The 27,257-nt window shown below is 53.8% G+C and overlaps 1 protein-coding gene across 2 annotated transcripts; it reads left to right on the forward strand.

Moving 5' to 3' along the window:
• Nucleotides 1–717: 717 nt before the first annotated feature.
• Nucleotides 718–26,524, forward strand: JUP (junction plakoglobin). 2 transcript variants are annotated; one of them, XM_065909537.1, is made up of 14 exons: nt 718–866; nt 12,554–12,769; nt 15,248–15,507; nt 15,745–15,983; nt 16,724–16,925; nt 17,750–17,894; nt 18,018–18,121; nt 19,893–20,231; nt 21,424–21,579; nt 21,789–21,908; nt 23,687–23,837; nt 23,945–24,066; nt 24,887–24,926; nt 25,212–26,524. In XM_065909537.1, the coding sequence occupies exons 2-14, from the start codon at nt 12,562–12,564 to the stop codon at nt 25,361–25,363; spliced, it is 2,238 nt and encodes a 745-aa protein (XP_065765609.1). In that variant the 5' UTR covers nt 718–866; nt 12,554–12,561; the 3' UTR covers nt 25,364–26,524. The 2 variants fall into 2 exon arrangements, with proteins under 2 accessions (XP_065765609.1, XP_065765610.1); XM_065909538.1 differs by lacking the exon at nt 718–866 and adding an exon at nt 931–952.
• The last annotated feature ends 733 nt before the right edge of the window (nt 26,525–27,257 follow it).

A 27,257-nucleotide genomic window follows, 5' to 3' on the forward strand; every position in this document is an offset into this window, starting at 1 on the left:
CTTTCACTCCTATGAGAGAGAGCTCATGTACCCATTTTACAGATGTGGAGAAATAGGGTGAAAGACAAGTAACTTGCATAAGATCATCTAGCTACTAAACTAAGTAGCAGAAGTCAAATCCAGGCTCTCTAATTCTAAATCTCATAAGCACACCGTCTTTGGGGAAAAAAATCACAACCCAGAAAAAAGCCTATGAAATGCTATATTAATAAGTTATTACCACTTTGTGGCAAGGGTGAATAAGCTCAAAGAAGCATCATGCCTGACGCTGAGTTGGCTGGCCAGTGAAGGCGTCTGTCCTTTCCCATGGCGAACCCTGACTCACCTGTTGGACAGGTAGGGGGAAGGGGAGAGTAGTCAGCCTTACCTGCTCGGAGGTAGGGTGGGGCAAGACACACCCCATCCCTCCCATTGGTTCTTTCCTTAGTCTTACTGACATTTCCTTGCCCAATCAGGAGGAAGTAACCTTCAATCTGCCAATAGGTGCGGAGTTAGGATGGAACCTCAAGTTGGAGACCGTCCCTAGGGCCGAGTGGCAGTCCCTGAGGCCAATGGTCAGCGGATAAACAGAGGCGGCGGGGAAAGGGGACTGGACGCGAGACTCCACCCCCTCGATGGGACAGTCTGGCGAGGCAGCCAGTGAGCCCACATCGGCGGGTGGGCGTCTCCCTTGGGGGCGGAGCTACGAGGGGCGAGAGGCGTGGCTTGGCTGTCAGGTCCCTTCGCCTTTTGTTCGGTTACTGAGTTGCTGCCTTGGCCAGAGTCCGGAGCAGCCGCCGCCCGAGCGCGCCGATCTCAGTTCGCAGCCCGCGCCGGCTCCCATCCCGGCCCGACCCCTACCCAGCCCGGCCAGGCTCCAAACTCAGGTGCGGACGATCGGGGGGCAGGTATCGCTGGGGCGAGGGAAGGGTAGCGAGAGGCCGAGAGGCCGATCCTCCTCGTCTCTGGGCAGGTAAGGGCCGAAGCCAGGGAGCGCCACCCTGCACTGGCGACAGGGGGCGCGCTGGGGTCCTGGGCGCTGCTACAAAGCGGGCGCGAGGTTCCGGCGGAGCGCGATTGGGGGCTTGGGGAAAGGGCGGGGAGGGGTCAGGGCAGGTGCCTCTGGATCGCGCCTCCCCCGGGGCCCGCGGAGCTCTCTCAATGCCGCGTCCCTGACTCTGGCCCTGCCTCTTGCGGGGGAGACTTTCACCTGCTCGGCCTGCTTCCCAGAGCTCACTCTGTAGTCAGGAATTTACTGTTTGGGAAACTTGCTGCCGCTGGTCTCTTTGGGGCCACCCTCACCCCACCTCACGCGTCATCCTCGCTTTCCCTCCCTCTCTACTCCCCCAGGCCTGGGTGGGGCCCTATTGTCTGCGCCCGGTTTGCCCAACTCTGGGGGCTGAGCGCACATTTTCCCAGCGACGCGGGCCCCACCTGCCAAGCAGGTGAGCACAGGGAGTCCAGAGGCCCTGCCCTCCAGCTCTGCGAACCCAGTCGGGACGGTACCTGCGGCGCCTCCCTCGGCTCCGCTCCCTGGGTGCCGGGCTCTTAGCTCTGCCATCGGAGGCGGGATGGGATGGCAGTGGGATTGGTGCTGGGCCCGGCTCCCCCGCGCAGCCGGTGTCTGGCACTCGCGTCAAGACCTGGGGTCTGGGTGGAGGGGTCGTGCACGCCTGGAGAATTCACCCGCCCAGTTACCGCAGCTGAGGCTTCCAGAGTGTTATGGGAACAGGACTACCCTTGCTCTCTATCCGCTTCTTGGCGGAAAAAAATCACCCCAAACAAACTTTTCAGGAAGAAGTATTCACCGCAGCTTTCCCTGGGGCTTTGCCTGCCTCCTGGCCCGGGGCTTCCCCCCAGGCTTAAGGGGTCCTTCCCGGAGCAAAGTCCCCTCCCCCAGTCGGCCAGGCTGAACCTGGTCTAGTGCCTGCGCTGTGACCCCGTCCACCCTGCCCCCACCTCCATCCTGTTTGCTGGGCCCCTGGGGCCTGAGATGGGGGCCGGGATAAGGAGGGGGGCGGTGGGTGGGCCAAAGGGGAAACAGCTTCTTCCTTCTCTTCCTGCCTCCGGGGACCACCACACCCCCCTCGCTGGAGGCCTGCGCTAGAGGCTCGCTCCCGATCTCTGCCCCCCTCCCCAGGAATGGGGGTGGGGCAGGGCCGGGCCAAGCTGAGGGTGGGGGGAGCGATTGCTCTGGTCTTTTTTTTTCTCCGTCCCATCCCCCACGTCCTTTAGCTGGCTGGTGACTGAGTCCGAAAAGCGGAGCGATGGGGCTGGATTTCCATTAGATTTCTAGGTTTTCGAAGGTACATTCCTTCTGGAGGTTTTTGCACCCACCCCCTTTCCTGAGAGAGTTCGAAGGGGAAAGGAGGAAGGTTTCAGCGGGGAGGGTTTCAGGCAGAGCTGCTTTCGCCTCCGCTGCCCGCCCCCTCCTCCAGTTTCCTGAGAGCCCCTTCCCTGGCCTCCTTGGGGGAACCGAATGGGGAATGTAAGAGCTAGGTTCTCCTTCATTCCTGGGATGAAGCGAAGATTCGGGGGATCAGGGTTGCTTGCTCTGATTCGCTTGGGAAGACCCTTCCTAACCTACAACTCTACCTTGGGGGTAGATGGGAGAGTGGGGGTGAAAGTCAGAACCCGCCCCGCTCCCCAGGAGTGCCCTGGGTCAGGGGAGTCCCGTGCCTCTTCTGCTCCAGTGGGTGTCACAAGGGCAAGGAGTTTGGGCAAAATAACCTGTTTTCCCTCTTCTCTGCCAAAGTGGAGGAGGGGAAGGCATTATAATTACACTGGTTAGATAATTAGTTTAGCTAATCTGTTTGTGGCTGTGATGAAAAGATAATACTGAGGTGAGGAAGTATTGCTAGGAGGGGCAAACCAGCTGCTTACTGGACTGCAGGGAGGGGGGAAAAGGTAGGATCCAAGAGGTCACTTCTTGCTAGATCAAACCTCAGCTAGAGTGACAGGAGCCCTCTCCCTCCTTTCTCCTGGTCCCACCCCGAACCCCAGTTACACCCCATTTCCTCTGGAACCTCTGTTTGGGCTACCAAGGATGAGGCTTTGAGAATGCATTGTGTGGGAATAAAAGGGTACTGATCAGGCAGGTGCAGGTGAGGGGGTTCTCTTCCTGGCCTGGGAGTGCTTGGGGGAAAAGAGCCACCTTAGAATGAGATGGGGGTAGCTGACTCCTGTACAGAAGAGCTATTTGTTATTTGGACAGATGTTATAGTGGGGCAGTTTTGAGCATAGGGATTTAGACTTGGTTTGAGCTAGGTTTGGTTCCCAGCTCTGTCACTCATTTCCCATTGGACTAGTCACTTCACCTGTCTGAACCTCAGTGATCTCCTGGGCAAAAATGGTAACTTAAAAGACAAGGGACTACTTACAAATTCCAAGCACTTTCATGAATTGTTTTCACTTAATCCTTATGATCATCTCTCTAGGCAAGCATCATTCACCATTCTACAGGTGAGGAAATGGAAACTTAACTCAAGGGAGTTAAGTAACTGTCCAAGGTTGCGCAGTGAGGCCTGAGCAGGGCCACAGCTGGCGTTTGGGTCCTTTGGCTCATCGTCCTGCTGCATCACCCCACTGAGGCTCTGGGAAGAATTTTTCCGTCATTGCTTTTTTTAAGAGCCTCTGCTTGGGAGTCTGGGGAGATGAGAGTTCAAAAGGGCCCAAGATGGTGTGAGTGGGTGGTGAAGGTGGGGGCAGGTTTGTCAGGGGTGACTCATGTCCCAGCCTCTAGCCTTCTGAAACCTCCCTGCTCCATGGCTTGGTTTTTGGTGGAGGGGGCTGTTTCCCAAAGGCCAGGGGCTGTGGCGGATGTGTGGAGGAGGTTATGACAGGGAGAGGAGGGCAGGGGTCAAAGCCGCTGCTGCCTCCCGGCTTGAGCTGGGCAGAACCACGGACTTTTCTGGGCTTGTCCCTGTATAGGACGTGGGAGTTGTCTGCTTTGCTGGGGTCTGGGGCTGTGCCAAGCAAGTCGGGGGGAGAAGGGTGGGGGGAGCTGTTCCCTGGGGAGTAGAGAGAAATGAGAGTCAGATTTAGGACTGGGCCAGTGTCCTACTGGACTCTACCAGTCAGCGCTGCCAGGCTGCTCTTGGGCAGGAAGTTGGCTGTCCTCAGCTTTGGAGCTGGGAGCCCTGGGGGCTGGGAGTAGATTTTCTGCTGCTGAGAAGGCCTTTCTGGTCATGGGGGTGGGGTCAGCAGAGCCTTGGTCCTGGAGGGAGGGGCTGGTGTCCCTGTTCTCAGACCCGCCTGGTTCTGGCTTGTCTGCCAACTGGGCACCTGACACCCGGACGGACCTGGGAAATGGGCCTCTATCTGTGTCAGTATAGCCTGGGTACTGAGCCTATCGGCCTTGGGCTTCCAGATCACTTGAGGTCAGGAGGGGACCCTAGGCATGGGGAATTACTGATCCTGGAGAAGAGAAGAGTGAGGGGAGTTGATGTGACAGACAAGGAAAGAGAATGAACTCAGTCCTGACTGATTGCTACAAAGAGGGTGACAGGCTTGCAGTTTTCCACCCTCACCTTCCCCCCACCTCCTACCCAGAATACAGAAGCCATCAGGACTCTTCTTTTTAATCTTTTTTAAAAAATTTATTTATTTTTAATTGAAGGATAATTGCTTTACCGTATTGCATTTATTTTTACTAAACACCAACATGAATCAGCCATAGGTTTACCCATGTCCCCTCCCACTTGAACATCCCTCCCACCTCCCTCCCCAAGTCTATTTCTTTTTCTTCCTTTTTTTTTTCCACCTTTTTGGCACATAGGGGTCTTAATTCCCTGACCAGGGATTGAACCCACACCCCCTGCCTTGGAAGGCAGTCTTAACCACTGGACCACCATGGAAGTCCCCAGGATGCTTATGGAAGGAATGGAGGCTAGACAGGAGGAAGGATTTCCCACCTGTTAGAGATGAGGTCTTGAGTTGATGAGTAAGAGGGAGATGCCCCTGGAGGCTCAGAGTTGACTCTTCTCTGAAGGGAATGAAGCAGGGCCCCATCCATGTGAGTTGGGGAGGGTCAGCCTACCCCAGGAGAGCAGGCAGAAATCACTACTATCTGGGGGCAAGTCTGAAGTCTGGTGGGTCCCTCCTGGGGAAACTTTTAGTCTTGTGTCTTTTGGGAGGAGAGACCTGGCTCAGAGAGGGGCAGGGAGCCATGAGCTACTTACCCACTGACCCCTGTGAAGAGAAAGAGCAGTGTGACTGGGGCAAATCATCAGGGTTTGTGTCTCTGCAAGGGACACCATGAGGTCTGCCTCCTGGGACATGGTTGAATCTGGTGGAGGTCTTGGGAGGCGTGGACTGCCCTGATTTCCAGCAGCTTCTTTGGCCAGGCCAAAGAGAAAACTCTCTAACCACTCCCCCTTTGCTCAGCCTCTTGGCACCTCAGCTGTTGGGGGCCCTCAGGGCAGGAAGCTCAGCTTTCTGTGACCTACAGAGTGTGGGTTAATAGGTCAGCTATCTTTCCTCACTGTGGGGACAGCAGATTCTTGTCTCTGGATTCTTGTCTCTGGCAAGTGGCAGGCACAGGGGACAATTGAGACAGGGCTGGGCAGTCAATACACTGTTTATTTGGGGGTGAGTGGAGGTTGTACTCACTATGACTGCCCCTCCCGCTTGGTTGAAAAAGTAATATCTGCTCACTTGCAAAATAGTTGGGAAGTTTAGGAAAGTTTATGAGAGAAGAAAAAAAGTCATCCATAATCCTATCCTTTGAGGCATCTACATTTCTTCTAACATTTCTTTCCCTCCTCTTTTCTTATCATCCTCCTGCTTCTCAGCCTTGCTCTCGGATGATCTCATGCTGTGTATACACATAACAAATTTTAGCCAAACCTTTATCCAAATCCTGGTTTTCTCCAGCAGATGCTGAACAGGGAAGTAACAGTTGGATCGTTCTTGCTTTTCCAGGAGAATGTCAGGCAGCAATCCCTGCAGAATGAAACCCAGGGGAATCACAGCCTGAGGAGTGGACACGAGCTGGGGTTGGGCTCCCCAGACCCCCCCTGGGGTGGTTGAGTGGGGGCAGCAAGCACTTGTGTATTGAGATATGTCACTGACACAAGTGAGTCTTTAGCGGTTGTTTCCTGAGGCTGGTAAAGCGTTTTTCCATTCCCAGGAGTCTTGGTTTGGGGTCATCTGCTAGTTTGGGATTTTTGCCCACCCAGGGTCCCCAACAGGGAATGGATCTCCAGCTGGAGTCCTCTCCAGGGGAGCCCGGAGGTTCCCAGGGTCCAGCCACCTGGCCGGGCATTTCCCTCTCCTCCAAGTCCCCTTCATTTTCCCACCCTGGTTTGTTTGCTTTGGGCAGGAGCCCAGAAGGAAGAAAATAAACAGCAGCTGGGTCGGCCTGACCTGAACCTCCTCCACCCCCAGCCAGGCCTGAGCCGCTGCTCGGGCTGTCCTCCAGACCGGAAGTGAGGGGTTTCCTCCGGAAGCTCAGGATGGGCTTCTGTGTCTTCTCCTGTCCCCAGAGCCCTGGCCATGGCCGGTGCCCACCTCAGTCTCTGCCCACTTGGAATGGCCAGTCTGATGGGGGAGACCACAGTTTTGGCCAGGGAACATCTTGTCCACGGGTGGGGGTGTTTCTCCTGGAGCCATTAGTCTGAGGGGAGTGGCCTCTCTGGGAAGCCCCAGCCTGACCAGGGGGAGACTGGGCTCTCAAGGGAAGTAGTCTCGTCTCTGTACTTCTAGAGTTCTGTTTCCGTCTGTGCTTGAGCCCGCTGGCCAAATCTCTGCTGGAGCCAGAGAGAGAGTGAGGAAGGGTGGGGGCTTGGTGACCCTGCAGAGCCCAGCCTCTCCCCTGGGGCTGCTATGTGGGGAATGTCCAGGCCTGACTGGCCTGCCCGCCCCCTGACTGCAGACCGTAGCACATGTGACCGGGGAGAGGGGCAGCACTGTTTCTGCCCCTGGCCTCCCCTCCCAGGACCTGGATGTAACTCATCCTCCCCAACCACACCCTGTCCCCCAACCCCAGGGGCTCTGGCCTAGGACCAGGAGGCAACAGTCCTCCTAGCCCTTATCTGAGAGGTCAGGGAAGAGAAGCCTGGGTCTTAACCTTGGGTGTGTGTACATGCATGCTAAGTCACTTTAGTTTTGTCTGACTGACTGCGGCCCTATGGACTGTAGCCTACCAGGCTCCTCTGTCCTCGGGATTCTCCAGGCAAGAATACTGGATTGGTTGCCATGCCCTCCGGCAGGGGATCTTCCTAATCCAGAGATCAAACCTGTGTCTCCTGCATTAGCAGACAGGTTCTTTACCACTAGCATGCCCTGGGAAGCCCCTGGAGTACTGGGTCCTAAAAAGCAGGCTGACTGCCAGCTACCTTACTGGGCCCATCTTTGCTGGCCTCCTCTGCAACTTCTTTGCTTTTGTAATGGAAGGACACTTGCCTGGGTCCTTCCTATCAACAGAGGCCTTCTGCAGTCATGGTTGTGTACCATTCACGCAACTTACAACGGTCTGAAGAAAGCAGTGTCTTGATTGTCTCCACTTTATCTTTGACTGTGTTGCTCAGCATGTAGGATCTTAGTTCCCCGTCCAGGGATTGAACCCATGCCCCCTGCAGTGGAAGCGCGGAGTCCTAACCCCTGGACTGTCAGGGATGTCCCTGTCTCCACTTTACAGAGGAGGAATATGAGGCTTCAGGAAATCACATGACTTGCCCAAGGGCACATGGCCAGTGTGAGGTGGGGCTGGATGGAGCTCTCCCCTGACTCCACCCTGTCCTCGGTCCCCTTCCTCTGCCTGAGCCTGTGATCTGCATCTGCATAGGGTGCTGACCTCTGGCCCAAGGACCTTCTGGAAGCCCTGCCTGCTCTACTGGAACGTTTCTGAGCCAGGTCCCAGCACACCTCTCGGACAACCAATTGCTGTTCTGATTTCCAGATGTCCGATTGAGACTTGGTGTCATACAGCCCAGCCCAGCTGGCTGGGGAAGGAGCCTGTAGCTCTGGTGGGAGTTTTTTATGTATTTTTAATTTTTTTAATATTTTTGACCATGCTGCACTGCACATGGGATCTAGTTCCCTAACCAGGGATCGAACCTGTGTCGCCTGCAGTGGAAGCACAGAGTGCTAACTCCTGGGGAAGTCCTGGGAGTTAATTTTTATTTCAGAGCTGAGCTTCACTCTGCCAGGACAGTCTTGGATTTAGAGTGCCGAGTGACAGCCCACTGGGTTGGCCATGCAGAGGAGGAAGCAGGAGTGGAGGGCAGAGTGCGCCCCAAAGCAGCTCTTGCTTGCTTGCAGATTCCTGGCCCGTGTGGACCAGTGGGGGAAGGGTCCTTTGCACCCCCTCTCCAGAGCCCCTCTTCTTCTCTCTTCCTGCCCCTTGCGAGGTCCCTATCCCATCCTGTGATCTCTGAGCTGGCTTCTTCCTCCTGTGTCGCCAACAATAGAACCACTGCTAAACAAAGCGCCCCCATTCAGTTCAGAGCCCCGCCCTGTGTCTGGCTCTGCCCGTCTCCGGCCAGGGTGCTTGGGCAGGGCCCACGTCTGTCTCGCCTCCTTCCACCCTGGCTCTGACCAGGGGCATTGTGGTGGGTCTCCAGGTCCAGGGCAGAGAGGGGTGAGACCAAACTGGGTGCGGCCTCCTCCACCCTGGGAACTGCAAAACCAGCACTTTGGTTTCTTGTGAGAGAATTCCCCTGGTTCTCCTGAGGAGTAGGTGAGAAGAGATGGGGTTGCTTGACAGTCCTGCCTGAGGTCTTACTTAGATCTTTCCTGTGCTTAGAGTAGCTCCCTCCACCATCCTTTCTTCACGAAGAGTTCTGGTGTGTCTTCTCTGAGCTGCTTTCTACCTCTGACCTTGCCCACCCTCAGCCTTTTCTTGACTGTTGTGGGAATTCTGACTTTATCCCTAGAATCTTAGATATCACCGTCCCTCTGAGATCACCTGGGTCACCCTTTCTGTGGATGAAGCACAGAGACGGACAGCTGTTGCCCAAGGACACACAGCAGTAGCCAGCAGAGCTGGGACTAGAACCTGTGACTCCTGATTTCTGAGCAGCCAGCGCTTGGCTCCACTTGTGCTCCCTTCAGCTCCCTGCCTCTGGTCTCTCTGCAGGTGTCTGGCGTTTTTTCCCTGACCCCAGGGTGTCCCCTCTTCCCCCAGGTGCCCTATTAGGAGCCAGGGGAGGAGGCTGGTTGGCAGTGAGGCAGACCTGGATTTGAGCAGAGCACCACTATTTTTCAGCATGGCGCTTGTTTCCTCATCTGGAAACTGGAATAATCAAATGCTGACCCAGGGTTGCTTCTAGGGAGCATGAGATTCATTTGCTAATTAAGACACATGCTCCCGCCCCCATCCTTCCACTATGGTGGATCCTTTGACCTCCGTGAGGCCTCTGCCTCTGTCTCACCGTGGGCAGTTGTCCAGCCCTCAGCTTTTCTTAGCTCGGGGCTTGGGCTGGTGGGGGTGCTGAGGGGCCTGCTAGGAAACACCTCTCTTACGGCTAGCCTTGATCTCAAGGGTCCCTTTGGACCTGGGGCCAGTGAGTGGATTGTTCCTTAGGTTCTGGCCAAGGCCCGCATCTCTCACTTGGCTGAAAAGCACTGGGGGTAGGTGATGGTCTCTACTGCGGAGCAGCATTTTCTGGCTCAGATGGGCTGTTTTTACTGATAAGGCTGGAGATACCCAGTTTTGTTTTTTTAATAACTCACTATAGAATAAACAAGAAAAATTATGCAATCATCTCAAGAGATGTAGAAAGATCATTTGGTAACCCAGGCAGGCCTGGAACCCAGCCCCAGGTGGGCTTTCCTTCTGCCTCTGAGTGCTGGTTTGAAATTTTTTTTTAGTTTTAGTTTTTTTTTCATTGGGGGATAATTGCCTTACAATATTGTGTTGCTTTCTGCCCTACATCAACATGAATCAGCCACAGGGAGATGTCCAGTTTGTCCTCAGCGAATCTGGCTGAGGCTCGGCGGCCAGATGGCAGCTCAGCTGTCTGCCCAGCAAAGTGGCCTTTGCAGGGTTAATGCAGCTGTCTTTACTGACGCAGTTTCATCTTCCTTCTCCGGGCTCGGATGTCCAAGGCTTCCTGCCTGAATTTTCTCTCTGGGGGCTGCTCGGAGACAGGCTTTCTCCTCCCAAACTCTCCTGTGTTCTCTGTCTTGTCTCTCCAGGGAAGGCAGGAGTGCTGGGCGGGCAGCGTGTGCTTAGGGCAGGGGTGAGGGGGAGGACTCCCCCTGAAATAGCTGCGTCGGCCTGGAGAGCAGCTGGGCACATCTGGCGGCGCCGAGCCTGCTTCTGTTTATCAGCCCGAAACTCTGAGTCACTTGGGGTGATGGGAGGAGAGGGAAGAGGCTCCAGGGAGTGGACCTGTTACAGGTGTGCTGACAGGCAGAGGAGGGGAGGGGTCACCATGAAAGGCGGGGAGACCTGAAGGACTGGCCTCCTCCCGGGAGGTGGCGCTGGGCCTGTCCGGGAAGACATCTATGGTGATCTTTGTTCCCGGCGAAGGACCAGGCTCACCAGCCACTGCAGCCTCATCCCTAAATGGTCTCCAATGCAATGGGATGACGGGTTTGAGGTGCCGGGTGCTGCCTCCCCTCTGGGTGGGCCAGCCTGGGGTCTACTTGCCATCTGAAGCCATGCTGGGTATGCACAGACCACAGATGGGTGTCGCTCATGCCCAAGCCTGGTCCCGGCTGTCATTTCTCTGCTGTGTTCCCTCACCTGGTGGAGCCTCAGTTTCCCCATCTGTCAATTGGGAAGCAGAGCATGTGCTTTGAAACACACTTGTGAGGATGTTGGCGGTCTTGGAAGGTACCAGGTAGGCCCTCACCGGGATACAGCTTCTCTGGTCCCGCTTCCTGGCTGTTGGACTCTGGAGGTCAGCGCCTGCGACAAGGGAGTTGGACAGGCCAAGTAATAGTCACCTCCCCAGTCCAGAGTCAGGCCCAGCTATTCATGACCCCCACGTGCCCCCAAGTCTCTGAATAGTAGCAGTGACTACCCTGAGGCCTGCCCCACCCTGTGGAGAGAACACACCCTGGGGGAGTACTGATACCCGGCCATGGCCACTGACATTGAGCACCTACTGTGTGGCCAGGTGGGCGGCTGGGCTGGTGGTGGGAGGTGGTGCTGCCCCATTTTACAGATGCGGATGGGGGTGCAGCTGAGTGGCGAATGGCCCAGGAGTATGTGGCTGAGGTCTGAACTGGTTGGTGGGACTCAGAATTCTGGAGAAGGCTTCTAGGAGCTGGGGTGCTGGAGAGATGGGTTTCCTAAGGCCTGAGCCTCTGGGGTCACTCGTGATCCTGCCCCATGTGCAGAAGATTCTGGAGTCTCTGAGGCTCCCAGAGAAACCTGTCTGACTGCTTCCCTGCCCCACCCGCTTTCCCAGTTTCCCACCCAGTGCCTGAGGTGTAGCTGCCTCACCTTTCAGCCCTTCCCAGGAGCCCCAGTCGATGGGGGTGGGCCTGCGGGACCCTAGAAGTTGCTGGAGGCTCTGAGTGACGTCTCTTGCCCTGCGGGTTTGGGGCTGTGGGCCGCAAGGTGAGCGAGCCCGTTACCGCCAAAATCTTGGCTTTCTCTGCCCACTGAAGCTGAATTTAAAAATACAGAGATAGAACTTAGAGGAAATAGAAAGGTAGCTTTAATCCTCAGCTGGCAGAGGGGGAGAACACAGTAGGTTTGTGCCTCAAGAACTGTTTGCCCACCTTCCATAAAATCTGAAGGGTTATATAAAATGAAGGCTCGCAGTCAGGGGTAGGTGATGAGAAATAAACGTATAAGGATTTTGTATCCTCTTCTTGCATTGTTTCAAAAGCAGTCGTAGGCTGGCGTCAGGTAGTCCGGTAATTGGGTCTGGCAGTCCCAGTCCCGAAGCCCAGTGGTTGAGTCCATTGTCTGTTGTGTATTGCAGTGTGGCCTTCTTTCTGTATTGCAAAAAGAGAGAAAACTACCAGGGGTGGTCTGCAAAGAGAGTGCTGGAAAGGTGAGCACCAGATACAGGAGGTAATTACCATAAAATCAAAGGATGATAGGCACAAAATATAGCTTAAGTGGAGTTAGGGGGCAGAAAAGCAAACTTAGACTACAGGTTTGTTGTTCAGTCGCTAAGCCGTGTGTGACTCTTTGCCACCCCATGGACTGCAGCACCCCAGGCTTCCCTGTCCTTCCCTGATTAGGAACAGTTAAAGTGAAAACTAGGGGTAAATCTGGCTTGCTCACTCTTCTCTTTATGTTCTTTGTTCTCAAGAAAGAAAAGAAAACTCATTCTTCTTTTATCCTTTTCACTGCGATAAACCCAGGGTTGGGTTGGAGCATCTGGCCCTTTAAGGCACCTTTCCTCCAGGGTTCATCCCACCCTGGGCTGGAGGTTGGAGATACGAGCCCTGGACTCACACCGGGTGTCCCACCCTGGGCAGTCCTCCCTGGGTTGGTCCCTTCTGCCTCCCACCCTCCTCCACAGCCCACTGGGTCCCTTGGGGTCATGGTTGGGGAAAGGGGTGACGGGCAGGGCCTGGGGAGAGGCTGGAAATGGGGGCCGTGCCAAGTGATGGGATGTCCCACCTGGTCAGCTAATTTCCTGCCCCTCTTCTGTGTCCCCAGCCACCACCATGGAGGTGATGAACCTGATTGAACAGCCCATCAAGGTGACCGAATGGCAGCAGACATACACCTACGACTCTGGCATCCACTCGGGGGCCAACACCTGTGTGCCCTCAGTCAGCAGCAAGGGCCTCATAGAGGAGGACGAGGCCTGCGGGCGCCAGTACACGCTCAAGAAGACCACCACCTACACCCAGTCGGTGCCCCCGGGACAAGGTCAGGGTCCCTGGACACTCTTCCTTGGGGCTATCCCAGCAGAAAAGCAGCTGGCTCCTGGAGGGAGGTCAGGGTCAAAGGAGGCAGACCTCAGGGGGCTCCCAGTCTTCGGAGGGAGGCCCAGCGCCAGTGCTTAGACCCAGCAGTCTGAGGGAGGAGGCATAGCTCCTGCTCTTAGAGACCCACACAGTCTGAGGGAGGAGGCACAGCATCTTCATGGCGCCCCCCATTCCCAATCTGGGAGGGAGGCAGATTCCCCTTCCGTGAACCTCTAATAAGAAGGGAAGGCATAGACCCTGCACACCAGTCTGATGGAAGAGGCACAGTCCTTCATGAACGTAGAGAGTGCTGAGGAGGCACCCCTGCTACCCTCAGGGAACCGAGAGGCTTGGGGAAGACACAGTCCTTCTGCTCCAGGAGCCTCAAGTACGCAGCAGGGGCAGAGTCCAGTTCTGGGGCTTGGTCAGGGTGGGGATGCCTGCCAGCCCAGGGTGCCCTGCCTCTCTGGGGGAAAGGAAGATCCAGTCCCATCTGTAGCCCACAGATGACTCTAGGGCCCTGAGCGGTGCGATACGGTGAGCCTTGGGAGCTGGGGAGGGTGGAGAATAGGTGGTTGGCAGCCTGGGCCATTGCACCCTCTGCACCCCGGGGAGCTCCTTCTGACGGCACACAGAGGCCTCTAGGCGTGGCGGGGCCAGGCATTGTGTTGGTTGCAAAAGTGCAGTGTCCAGGAGGAAAAACTATGTGGGTGTCCCCTCCTTCCCAACTAATGGGAGTGGGGAACCTCTGTCTCCCTCTCCTCTGGGCTTTGGGACACTCACCATGGCAGGGCTGCCTGGGAAACTGGGGTACCTGACTCTGGGACTTCCAGACCTTCCAGGCGTTGGAGCCTGGACTGAACTGAGAGCCCTCTTCCTGTTTCGTGAATCCCACAGTCCCAGCTTGCCCTGTCATCCGTTGTATTCCAGTGGGTGACCCTCTGGGCCTCTATTTGCTGCTGCTGCTGAGTCACTTCAGTCCTGTCTGACTCTTTATGACCCCCATAGGCTATAGCCCTCCAGACTCTTCTGGCCATGGGATTCTTCAGGCAAGAATACTGGAGTGGGTTGCCATGCCCTTCTCCAGGGGATCTTCCTGTATCTCCTGCGTCTCCTGTGTTATAGGCAGATTCTTTACCGCTGAGCCACCAGGGAAGCCCCTGGGCCTCTATTTAGCTGACCATATAATGGGAGAATTGCCTCCTTTGGGGAGATTGAGGGTGTAATTAGAATCATGAGATTTCAGGGTTGGAAAGAGACAGAGGTTGTATCATCCTACCCCTACCTGATTGTTAAGGGAGGGGCATAGAGTCAGGGTTGGGTTCTGGAGTCGGGCTGTCTGGGTTCGGGTCCCAAGCTGGGTTCTTATAACCTCTCTGTGTCTCAGTTTTCCCATCTGTAAAGTGGAGATAATAATAGTCCTTGCCTTGTAGGGTTGTAAGATTAAATGAGAAAAATATAAGGACAGCACTTAATTCACTGCTGGGCACATATTATTAAGTGTAGGCATAGGACTTCCATGATGGTCCCGTGGTTAAGGCTCTGCGCTGCTAATGCAGGCGACACGGGTTCGATCCCTGAGTGGGGAACTGAGATCCCACATGCTGTGCAGCGGGGCCAAAAGACCTTTAAAAAAGTACAGGCACACATTTTTTTTTTTTTTACAAATTGAAGATTTGTGGTAACTGCATGGATCAAGTCTATGTGCGCCATTTTCCCAGCAGCATTTGCTTACTTCATGTCTCTGTGTCACATTTTAGTAATTATTGCAATATTTCAAACGTTTGCATGATGATCCTCTTTGTGATGGTAATCTGTGATCAGTGATCTTTGATAAGGCTGCTATGACTTGTTGAAGACTCAGATGATGGTCATCATTTTTTGGCAATAAAATATTTTAAAATTAAGATATGTACATTTTTTTAGACACAATGCTATCGCACCCAAGATACTACAAATAGTGTAAACATAACTTTTATATGCACTGGGCAACCAAAAAATTCATGACTCACTTTACTGCAATATTCACTTCTTCATTGTAGTGGTAGGGAACTACATATCTTTTATATATTATATAAGCATAATATCTTTTAGGTATGCCTGTACTCAAAAAATGTTAACTATTCTTTTTGATAATAATAAACTCTGACCTTATTTTTACTGATATGTGTCAGGCACAGGCATCCTTTCTTTTAAGAACAACTCACACCTATTATGTCACTTAATTCTCATAAGAATTCCCTGTGATGAATGGAACAGGAGGTGCCCCATTTTACCGCTGATGGCCTAAGGCGATGATGACCTCCTCAAGGTCACTGGTCAGAGGCAGAACTGTGAGTGGTGGCCTGGAAGTCAGCCCAGAGAGCCCAGATGGGACGCCTGCTCCCCAGTGTCCCCCTGACCGCTCCCTGCAACTCAGTCCCTGTCTGCTCGCCCCCAGGTGACCTGGAGTACCAGATGTCCACGACCGCCAGAGCCAAGCGGGTGCGGGAGGCCATGTGTCCCGGTGTGACAGTAGAAGACAGCTCGCTGCTGCTGGCCACCCAGGTGGAGGGGCAGACCACCAACCTGCAGCGGCTGGCCGAGCCATCCCAGCTCCTCAAGTCGGCCATCGTGCATCTCATCAACTACCAGGACGACGCTGAGCTGGCCACCCGGGCCCTGCCTGAGCTTACCAAGCTGCTCAACGATGAGGACCCGGTCTGTGAGGGCCTGGCCAGGCTGGAGGCAGGGCAGGGAGGGGAGAGTCAGGGGTCTGCAGGAGAGGGCCCTACCTGGGGTGGGGAGAGATCATTAACCCAGAGCCTCATCAGTGGGAAATCTGACCCAGGTCTGTCTGAGCTTTGTGGAGGTGTCTCCTGGCCCTTCCTTCTCACAGTGGCAGCCATCTTGGCCCCATCTGCTCACTCCTTCCCCTCCTCCTTCTTACTCCCCAAGGTGGTGGTGACCAAGGCAGCCATGATCGTGAACCAGCTGTCGAAGAAGGAGGCGTCTCGGCGGGCGCTGATGGGCTCGCCCCAGCTGGTGGCGGCCGTCGTGCGCACCATGCAGAACACCAGTGACCTGGACACGGCCCGCTGCACCACCAGCATCCTGCACAACCTCTCCCACCACCGCGAGGGGCTGCTTGCCATCTTCAAGTCAGGTGGCATCCCTGCCCTGGTCCGCATGCTCAGGTACCCACCCCTACTCCCTGCAGGAGCCGGGGGCGTCCCCTCCCTTGAATTTCCCTGGTCTTCCATACATTTATTGAGCACCTACTGTGCCAGGTGCGGAATCATACCCAGTCCTCATGCTCAGCTGCTCACAGCCTAGCAGGGGAGACAGGCAGGTAACTCTCAGGTTATTTATCAGGATACGGTGTGGATGAGGGCAGAGGTGTGCCCAAGATTGGTCAGTGGAGCTCCAAGAAGCTGTTTACTCTAATGGCAGGGGGTTGACTGAGGAGTGGACTTTGACTGATGTAGATGACGGGAAAAGTATTCCAGGCAGAGGGAACAGCCTGTGCAAAATCCTTTCCCGCCTTTATCTTTCCCTGCCTTGCAATGTTGAATGGCCTTTTTCCTGATTCTCATACCCAGCTGCAAGTTCCTTAAGGGCAGAGATACTGATCTTACTCCTCTCTGAATCCCTCGCAGGCCTTTCTAGCATGATGCCTTCCACATGGCAGTTACTCAGAGACAGGTGTCCAGGGGACAAACTCAGTAGGGACAGGTATGCTTAGCACTGAGCTGGGAGTCCAGAGCAAGAGGAGTCATGGTCTCAGTGGAGAGAGGAGAGGTGCTGCGTGCTCTGTTCATAGAAATGAGACTGGACTCAAGGGACAATGAAATTTTAGTAAAGAGCTATTTCCTGCAGGAGGTGACCCACATTTACCTGGAACCTGACTCATGTGAACCCTCTACCCCTATCCCAGCTCCCCTGTGGAGTCGGTCTTGTTCTATGCCATCACCACGCTGCACAACCTGCTGCTCTACCAGGAGGGTGCCAAGATGGCAGTGCGCCTGGCAGACGGGCTGCAGAAGATGGTGCCCCTACTCAACAAGAACAACCCCAAGTTCCTGGCCATCACCACCGACTGCCTGCAGCTCCTGGCCTATGGCAACCAGGAGAGCAAGGTGGGCTGAGCCCTATTGTCCCCTCACAACCATGTGCTGCCTCCAGCGCTTCCCGCCCCCAGCCAAGACCTGCATCCCCCATGCCATCCCCCTCCATCCAACTGCAGCTTCACGTCACTGCTTCCTTACTCTTTTTAGGTTAAATATATATGTAAATTCTGATGTAATCTTTCATCATACTACTGAATATTTTGAGGATAAGGGAAAGAAAAAATTATCCTCACACAACCATGTGCTTCCTCCAGTGCTTTCCTGTGGGCATTTTTTATACAGTTGTAGTCATAGAAATTTACAACTTTGCATGTTTTCTGTTAATGCATGATATTAAAATTATTATTACTGTTTTTTGCTACACTGTCCTCAAAACCACCCTTTATAAGAGCAAATAACATTTCATTAAATGGAGGCTCCAGACTTTATCCTGAGGAAGGGCATCTGGGTTGCTCCTGATCGTCCATTTTTATAAACAATGGTATAATGAACATATTCAAGACACAGTTTTTCCCAGAAAGTAGGAATTGTTTTCATCAGTAGGGCTAAGGATTTTTAATATTTCTAAGCTTTTACAAAAATTGCCAGGTACTTTCCAAAAGGATTGCCTTATTTACAATGCCATCAGCAGCAATGTATGTTAGTAGTCTCACCTCATCCTTGCCAGCATTGTGTATTATCATTTTTTTCAATATTTGGCTTATTTAATAGTCATAAAAGCTCAGGCTTTGGGTGAAGCTCAGTAATAACAGCTCTGTTACCTACCCCCCTTCCTTCCTTGTTCCTTGCCATAGACCCCATCTGTCTCACACTCATTTCCCCCCTCCCCACAGCTCATCATCCTGGCCAATGGGGGACCCCAGGCCCTCGTCCAGATCATGCGCAACTACAGTTATGAGAAGCTGCTCTGGACCACCAGCCGTGTGCTCAAAGTGCTGTCCGTGTGTCCCAGCAACAAGCCTGCCATTGTGGAGGCTGGTGAGTGCTGCAGCCCGTGAGGATGGCTCATGTAGCCAGGTGGGAGTGAGCGGGGCCCCTGACCAGCCACCAGGCTCAGTCAGCTGTGCTCCCCTGTGACTGACACGTGCTCATCTACCCCAGGTGGGATGCAGGCCCTGGGCAAGCACCTGACGAGCAACAGCCCCCGCCTCGTGCAGAACTGCCTGTGGACCCTGCGCAACCTCTCGGATGTGGCCACCAAGCAGGTGAGGGAGGTGATCAGACCTGTGTCCACCTCCTCAGCCATCTTACTGCATCCTGCTTCCTGTCTGGGAGTCTGACCTTAGGAGCCTGTGGCCCCTAAATCTTTTCCACTGTGGCTGAGGTTGGAAGTGCCCTTCATCCCTTTAGCTAAAGGCTCTAATCCCTCTTAGGGGTTTCGGAAGAGGACTAGAGGAAAGGGGCTGATGTTTCCAAGCTGGGGTTCAGGTGGTACCAGAGGAACAGTTCTACCCTAGACCTTGGGAAGGGATCAGTAGTGTGCAGGTGATGGCTTGGGGGCCCTGATGGCTAAAAACAACTTAAGGAAAAATGCAGTTTGGGGACAAGTTTTCTGGTTCCTCCTTTAGACCTGTCATTGCTAAGAATTACATCAATAGGCTGCTTATTGAGCACCCGCCATGTTCTAGGCTCAGCTAAGCACCTGGGACACTGGCTTCTTTATCCCTTTCAGTACCTGGAGGTAGAGTGTGGGGCTCGTTGTTAGCTGAAGAAACAAAGGCTCAAGTGGTACATACATACAATGGAATATTACTCAGTCATTAAAAAGAATGAAATAATGCCATTTGCAGCAACACGGATGGACCTAGAGATTTTTATACTAAGTGACGTAAGTTGGACAGAGAAAGACATATCTTATGACATCACTTACACGAGGACTCAAAAAAATGATACAAACGAACTGATTTGTAACACAGAAACAGACTCACAAACTTAGAGAATGAACTTATAGTTGCTAGGGTGAAAATTGGGGGCAGGGATAGATTGGGAGTTTGGGATTGACATGTGCACACTGATGTATTTAAAACAGATAACCAACAAGGATCTCTTATATAGCACAGGGAACTCTGCTCAGTACTCTGTAATGACCTAAATGGGAAAAGAAATTGAAAAATAATAGACACATGTATATATAACTGAATCACTTTGCTGTATACCTGAAATGCAACATTGTTGACCAACTATACTCCAGTATAAAATTAAAATATTAAAAAGTTTTCAACTATATCCAATATAAGATAAAAATTTTAACAACGAAGTTTTCAACTATACTCCAAGAAAAAATAAAAAAGAAAAAAAATTTTTTCATAGAAGGAAAAGAAAGAAGAAACAGGCTCAGGGTGTTAAGAAATGGCCTTGGTCACGGCTAGTAGACTGCAGAGTTGGGATTTGAACTCAGGACTGTCTGTCCCCAGCGCCTGGGGTTTTTATATTCTACCACAAGGCCCACGTGGCTTTCCCTGGGAGAAATGAGGTTTCTGGCTTAGGGATGTTTCCTGAAGGCAGATTTGGCTTGGGGACCACTGAGTGTGCAGCAGCAAAGGCCCAGAAAGGGAAGAAGCATATAAAAGTGGTTCAAGTGAGCCACTGAGGCATGGCTCAACAACTTCATTCTGGCCTAGGGGCCTCCCTTGGCCTGAGTTGAGTTCTGTCGGGTCTGAGGACCCAGAGGAGGAGCCGGAGGGGCTGGAGAAGAGAGAATGGGGCTTAGAGATAGGCTTGGGTTCAGATCTGGCCCATGAGCTGTGGGTCTGTGAGCCAGGCCCTCAACCTCTCAGCCCCAGATCCTCCATGGGTAGAAGTGCCATCTCACGGAGTGTTGGGAGGATCGTGGAGTTGAAGATTTTCAGGGCCCAGGGAGTCTGTGTTGAGTGGGCTGGAGACCCCTACTTGGGCCATCTCGCTCCCCTGGGCATACTTGGGAAGCTCCTGCAGTTGGGGGTCTCCCTCACTCTCCACTGCTTTCCCCAACCCCAGGAGGGCCTGGAGAGCGTGCTGAAGATTCTGGTGAACCAGCTGAGCGTGGACGACGTCAACGTCCTCACCTGTGCCACGGGGACTCTGTCCAACCTGACGTGCAACAACAGCAAGAACAAGACGCTGGTGACGCAGAACAGCGGGGTGGAGGCGCTCATCCATGCCATCCTGCGCGCGGGTGACAAGGATGACATCACGGAGCCCGCTGTCTGTGCCCTGCGCCACCTCACCAGCCGCCACCCTGAGGCCGAGATGGCCCAGAACTCCGTGCGTCTCAACTATGGCATCCCGGCCATCGTCAAGCTGCTCAACCAGCCCAACCAGTGGCCACTGGTCAAGGTACCGCCCGCTGCCCGGTGGGGCCAGGCGAGGGGAGGAGCTCTGAAGACAGGATTAGAGCCTCCACAGTCCATGGTGGCTCCGCTCCCGAGACCCAGAATCCTTCTATCTTGTAGCTCGGCCATCAGCTACAATAGAGCTTCAGTGTTGAAGGCGCACGAGACCACCCTGGGCGGTCTCATTCAACTGCAGGCTCAGATTTGGTAGGCCCAGGGTGGGCCTGAGACCTTGCATTTCTAACGAGCCCCCAGGTGATTTTGGTGGTCCACGGGGCACAGTCATTATAGAGGGTCTGGACGCTCACAGTTGTATGAATATGAATGGATGGGTGAGGTAACCCTCATCCATGCATTCTAGCCCCGGAGAAGTGGAGAAGCCCTGAAGGGCTGGCAGCGACCAGAAAGTGAGACCACTTCAGCCCATACTCAGGAATTTGTTCCTTTGGCCGCGTGTGGATGGAAGGGTGTCCGTACTGTGTCATGCGTCCTGCTCAAACTCAGGAAGGATGCTAAAGAGATGAAGGGTAGAGAGGGTTCTGGGGGCACTTGGTGTCTGCCACTGGGAGTCAGGGAACCTGGAGGCTGCCTGGGTAGAGGGCAGATGTGTCAGTTCCCTGTCACAGACAGGGGAGGTGAGGGTGAGCCAGGGCAGAGCTATAGGTGTGTGACACCTAGTGCCAGAGAGTGAGGGAGCGACTATAGACGGGGTCTTGTCAGAGGGCACCGGAGCCAGCTGGCAGGGTCGGAGCCTGGGGCAGAGACCTTGTTCCAGATCCCACTGCTTTAGCTGGATCACATAGTGAGTGTCACCTACGCAAGAGGCTTTGGGGTCAACCCTAGCGAGGACTCCCTGATAATCAGAGTTTGGGAACCATGAGAAAAGCAAGACTATATTGTCTGTGAAGGGGCGTTAAGAGAGAGGGAACAGGGGTGAGGGTCAAGGCCTGGGGGCTGGTGGAATATTCTGGGATGGAGTATCATTTTAGCAGGGGCTATGAGAGTCTGACAAGAGGACCAGTGAGATCGTATGGAATAAGGGGCTGGGAGAAGCGTCATTCTCTGAAGACCTCCCAGCACATCCATGGCTGGCCTGGGGGAGAAGAGACGAGGGGGAAGGAGGACATGATGCTGGAGAGGTGGGATCCTCCAGATGTTCATGAAATGCCCTTGACGGGCGCCCTTTTTCTTGCCAGGCAACCATCGGCCTGATCAGGAATCTGGCCCTGTGCCCAGCCAACCATGCCCCACTGCAGGAGGCAGCAGTCATTCCCCGCCTTGTCCAACTGCTGGTCAAGGCCCACCAGGATGCCCAGCGCCATGTGGCTGCTGGCACACAGCAGCCCTACACGGTAAGTGAGCTGCTGGGGCCTGTGACTGCCCGCCCTGAGAGTCTGGCTGCCCTCTGTGTGAACGTGTGCGCGCATGAATGTGTGACTAGGGGGGCAAGTTGTGATTGAGGCCAACTCCAAGGACCAGTGAGGTTTGCCAGTGTCCTGGCTGGGGGGTGACCACTCCCTAGGCTCACTGTTGCTATACCCCAATGGCTCCTTTCATGCAGGATGGTGTGAGGATGGAGGAGATTGTGGAAGGCTGCACTGGAGCCCTGCATATCCTCGCCCGGGATCCCATGAACCGCATGGAGATCTTCCGACTCAACACCATCCCCCTGTTTGTGCAGGTGAGTCTGGGGCAGGTGGGCAGGAGAGGTTTCCCCCAACCCTTGCTTTTCCCCACTACTGAAATGGGAATGTTTGAGGCAGTCTGGGCCAAGCATCCCGAGGTCTTTGGAAGCATTTGGAGAAAAGTGGCCACACCAGACACAGTCACTTAGCAAACTCCAGTATGGGAAAGGCTTTCCAAGCTCAGAGGTAAAGGAAGAGTCCACAAATGAAAATAGGAAGTATTCTTAATGTCAGAAATAGCCTAAAATCATTGAAAAGTAAACAGCAAACTGGGAAAATATTTGCAAACCTCGCAACAGACAAGAGTTTAATATCTTTCATATAAAAGGCTCATTAATAAACCTCAGTAGTTATCTACAAAGAGGCACATGTAATTAATTCCCAGGTGGTTCATAAACAAACAGTGCTCAGACAACCCCAGGGGTTTAAAAGAAATGAAGCTTACCCCACAGGGGGAGCCCATTTTCCACTATCAAATTGGCAAAGAAAAAAAAAAAAAAAGGAGTGCTTTGTGCTGGTGAAGATGCGATAAAATGGGCAGTCTTATACCCTGCTGGTGGGAAGATAAGGTGGTAAAACCTCCCAGGAAACAACTTTGTGATGTGTATAGACAACCTTGAAAATATTTGTATTCTTTGATCAAGTAGTACAGGTCTGGGACTCTCTCTTTATGAAATAACATAATGTAATTTAAAATGTGGCATAGATGTATATGTGCAGCTGACAATTGCACTGTTACTAACAATAACTGAAAATTAACTGACTGTCCAGTGATAAGAGAATGGTTAAAAAAAGAATGGTCCATTATATCATGCGGACATAGACAATGGCGTGGAAGAATTTTCAGTTTTTGAAATTTTTTCCTTTAATTATTAATGTTCAGAGTAAGGAATCGGTGCCGGTAGCTACTTCCACTTGTGATGGATGAGGTTTTTAAATTTCCACTGTTGTTTTGCTTTGTAGCATTCTCCTTCTCTCTTGAGTACCAATATGGACTCACAGATTTTTTTTGTTTGTTTTTTGGCCATGTTTCTTCACAGGCTTGAAGTTAGTTCCCTGAACAGGGATCAAACCCGGGCCCCCTGCAGCGGGATAGCAGAGTCTTAGCCACCGGCCACTGGGGAAGTCCCTGAATTCATAGATTTTTAAGGAAAAATTACTGAATAATATGGGAAAATGCTTTATGCTTCAATGTCTGATCAAAAAACAGGAATCAGGGACTTCCTTGGTGGTCCATTGGTCAAGACTTCACCTTCCAGTGCAAGGGATACAGGTTTGATCCTTGGTTGGGGAGCTAAGATTCCACATGCCTGGAGGTAAAAAAAAAACCAAAAATATAAAACAGAAACAATATCGTAACAAATTTTAAAAAAATGGTCCACATCACAAAAAGTCTTAAAAAAAAACGAATCAAATTTGTGTTTATGACTATGATGAAAATCCAATGGAAAGAAGCTGTGTCTGGGAAGGGGGTTGTGGCGGTTTTTTTAAATTAAAATAATTTTTAAAAAAATCTTTTGGCCTTACCTCAAGGCTTATAGAATCTTAGTTCCCCAAGGAGGGATTGCACCCACGCCCCGGTATTAAACACACAGAGTCTTAAGCACTGGATCACCAGGGAATTCCCTGCGTTTCCTTTCTTTAGATGTTACTTAGACTTTTCACACTTTTTACATGGGCGTGAGTTATACCCAGAAAAGGGAGGCGGAGACTGGCAGGGGGGCGAGGTGCGCTGCTGGCGCGCCTCACGCCCACCCCGCGCCCGGCTCCCCAGCTCCTGTACTCCTCGGTGGAGAACATCCAGCGCGTGGCCGCCGGGGTGCTCTGCGAGCTGGCCCAGGACAAGGAGGCGGCGGACGCCATTGACGCGGAGGGCGCGTCGGCCCCCCTGATGGAGCTGCTGCACTCGCGCAATGAGGGCACGGGTGAGCGGCTGGGCTAGGCGCAAGGGGGCGAGGAGGGCGAGGAGGGAGGCTGGGCGCGGGCGGAGGCGAGCACCTGACCTGCCTGGCCTGGCCTTTCCCCTGCTCAGCCACCTACGCTGCTGCCGTCTTGTTCCGCATCTCCGAGGACAAGAACCCAGATTACCGCAAACGGGTGTCTGTGGAGCTCACCAACTCCCTCTTCAAGCACGACCCTGCCGCCTGGGAGGCTGTGAGTATCCTGGGTTTGGTCGCAGTGTCTGGCTGTGCAAGCTGAGCACTGCGACAAGGACAGCACTTTGTCGGGTGGGGGTGTGTGTGTGGGGGGGGCGGTTACCATCTTGTCAGCTTCATAGATTTTAATTTTCATTCTTTTTTTTTTTTTTTTTTGATATGCCGAATGGGGGATCTTAGTTCCCCGACCAGGGTTTGAACCTGGGCCCCTTGCAGTGGAAATGCAGAGTCCTAACCACTGGATTGCCAGGGAATTCCCAATAGATTTTAATTTTATAATTGAATCACTTATGACAGTTCCCAGCAGATGAAAGTAATAGATTGGCCCATCTACTGTTTTTGACCTACAAAATGGCAATTTTTTTGTTCAAACTTATATAAAGTGTTGGGGCAAGAAGTGCCTTTCCCTAACTTGCACAAAGGTGCTGTTATAGGCTGACAGCTGCCCCGATCCTGCGTGCGGCCGCTCCTGGCGCCCGTTATCTAGTCCTCTCCCCGCCACTCCCCTCCCCAGGGCTGCTCTAATTCTGCAGGTGCCTCCAAGGGGTCTTTGCTTTTCCTCTGGCCCCCCTTTATCTGTTATTTCTTGGTTGTGCAGCATGTGGGGTCTTAGTTCCCTGACCAGGGATCAAACCTGTGGCCCTTGTGTTGGAAATGCTCGGAGTCTTAGCCACTGGGCCACCAGGGAAGACCTCCTTGGCCCCTCTAGGGAAACATCTCTTGCTGCTCTTCTCTGCTCGCCTCCCCCGCCCCAGTCCAGAGCCTATGTTTCCTCCCTTCCCCTCTCCCCTAATGTTGCTCTCTGTCTCCATCCTCAGGCCCAGAGCATGATCCCCATGAATGAACCTTATGCTGATGGTAAGTGGGTGCAGAGTTGCTCAGGACCCTGGAGAGCTGGGGCACAGGGGCGTCCTGTGTGGGTGTGTGTGAGCGAGGGAGCAGCTTTGTGTCCCCAGGGCCAAAGGACCAGGGACAGCCACTGTAGTGTTCACACCAACTCCTGGCCAGGTCCCTGACTTGAAGTCTAGGTCCCTAAGTGGGGGTAGGGGGTGGTCTAGCCCACTGGGGCAGGAAGGGGTGGAAGGTGTGGCTGAGGGCTGTCCAGACCCCCACAGGGTAGCCTGAGACCCTTCTCCTCGCCAGACATGGACGCCACCTACCGCCCCATGTACTCGAGCGACGTGCCCATGGACCCACTGGAGATGCACATGGACATGGACGGGGACTATCCCATCGACACCTACAGCGACGGCCTCAGGCCCCCCTACCCAAATGCAGACCACATGCTGGCCTAGCTGCCCGGACCCTAGTATGGCGCCCCCTCCCCTGCTTTGCAGCTCTCTCTCCCCCTGTGGGCTGCTGAGACTTGGGCTTCCCTTCCCTTCGGACCTCCTTCTCACGGGAGGCCCCTCAGGCTTTCCCTGAAACCCTGGCTCCTTTAGCGGGGAGTGAGCGTGGGGCCTCTGGGTGCTGAGCTGCCCCAGGGAAGGCATGCCTCGTCTGCCTTGTTCTATTATCTTTGCTCTGGGCAGCAAGTTCCTGCCCCTTCTGTGGGTGGCGGGCGGATGATGCAGGAGTGGCATGAGCTCACAGGGGCCACGGGCCTGGCCTAACCCCTCTGTGTCTGCATCCCCCCCCACCCCCCACCCCCCAGGTGCAGTTTCCCATCTGAGAGGTTCTCCGTGCGGGTGATGGGGCCAGAGAGCCAAGTGCCTGAGCCTGGGCAGCAGGGCTGCAACTTCCTGCCGAGCCCCATGCCTCCAGAGGTCCTCTGTGGGGTCTTTCTTGGGATGGTGATTTGCTCCTGCTTTTCTGTTCTGGGCCGTGGGTCCAGGGCCTGACACCCCCTTCCCACCCCTGAGGCCCTGGCACTAAAACTTTAGACTCAAGGCACCCACCTTGTCCCCACCCCCTGAAGTTCTCCCCTCCTCCTGGGCTGCCCATCTCCAGGAGCCTGGGCCCCACAGGCTCTGGTTTCTGATTTGGTCATTGAACTCCAACTGTGCTGAGCCCCATGGATCTCCAGGCCCCCATTCAAGGCCAAAAGGCCCAGAATCCAAAGCTTGTCTTGGAAAGTTCAGGGATCCTCTGGGAAGATGGGGTGGAGACATGGAGAGATTGTCCCGGCCCCAGGACACTGCCTGCTCCCTCCCCGGGATGCCCAGTTGGCTTTGGCCCCTCCTAGGGGAGCCTGGGACAGCACCCTGGAACCCCCCTCCCGCCCACCCAACTACCCTAGCTGACCCCCGAGAAGTGCTCTTGGCTGACCCCTCTGGTGTGCGGTGAGGGGCTTTCTCTTCCTCTTCCTGTTTCAAACTCCCCACCACCACCTCCTGCACACGGGTGTTGGGGGCTGAGGGAGGTCCCAGCAGAGTTTTATTATGATCGCTTTATGTTTTTGGTTATTGGTTTTTTTTGTATAGACCAAAGCAAAGAAAATAAAACTAACACACTGATCTGATGGAGGTTGTTTGAGGGAGAGGAATGGGGGGCGCAGAGCTCCCTTAGCCTGGTACCTCCTCGATGGCTGGATCCTGAGTGTCTGTGGCTGCCTTGTGTGTAGAAAAGGCAGGAGGGGGACGAAGCAGAGAGAAAGGAGTGTCCAGGAGCTGGAGTTGATTTAATTAATACATCCAATTCAAAACCTCAGGAGGGGTGAAGAGCCGACTAGAGGTGAGTCCCCACTTTGAAGGACACCAGGCCATATCTACCTCTTCAGTGGGGAACCTCCGTGCTGGCCTCTCAGTCTCCAGCCTGCTGTTCCCCGCCCCGTGCAGCCTTAATGACCACTGGCCGATCTCTCCTGGGCAGAACACTCCATGTGGCCTATGGCTTGGAGTCCAGGCTCCTTTCTGGTCTGTAGTGGGCCTGCTCCAGCCTCTGCCCGCCTCCCCTCCCCTGTTCCTGCAGCCAGCATCTCCCAAGCTGTTTCTTGACTCCTGATCTTGGCCCATGCTGATTCCTCTGCTCTCATTTTATCCATCACAGTGTAACTGACAGCTTATGTGACGGTCCTGCACTCATGTCCCCAAATTCTCCTTCCTGGAGAGGGCTGAGTATAATACACACGAGGCCCCTGGGGGCCTGCTCTCACCACATCTGTTTCATGTCTGTACCTGCCTGGAGCTTGGGCAGCAGAAGGAGGCCGTAGCTTTGTTGGTGGAGGAGCAGTGGCATAGAGGTATTGGG

Source organism: Muntiacus reevesi, chromosome 18, assembly GCF_963930625.1.
Source record: "Muntiacus reevesi chromosome 18, mMunRee1.1, whole genome shotgun sequence".
Lineage (NCBI taxonomy): Eukaryota > Metazoa > Chordata > Mammalia > Artiodactyla > Cervidae > Muntiacus > Muntiacus reevesi.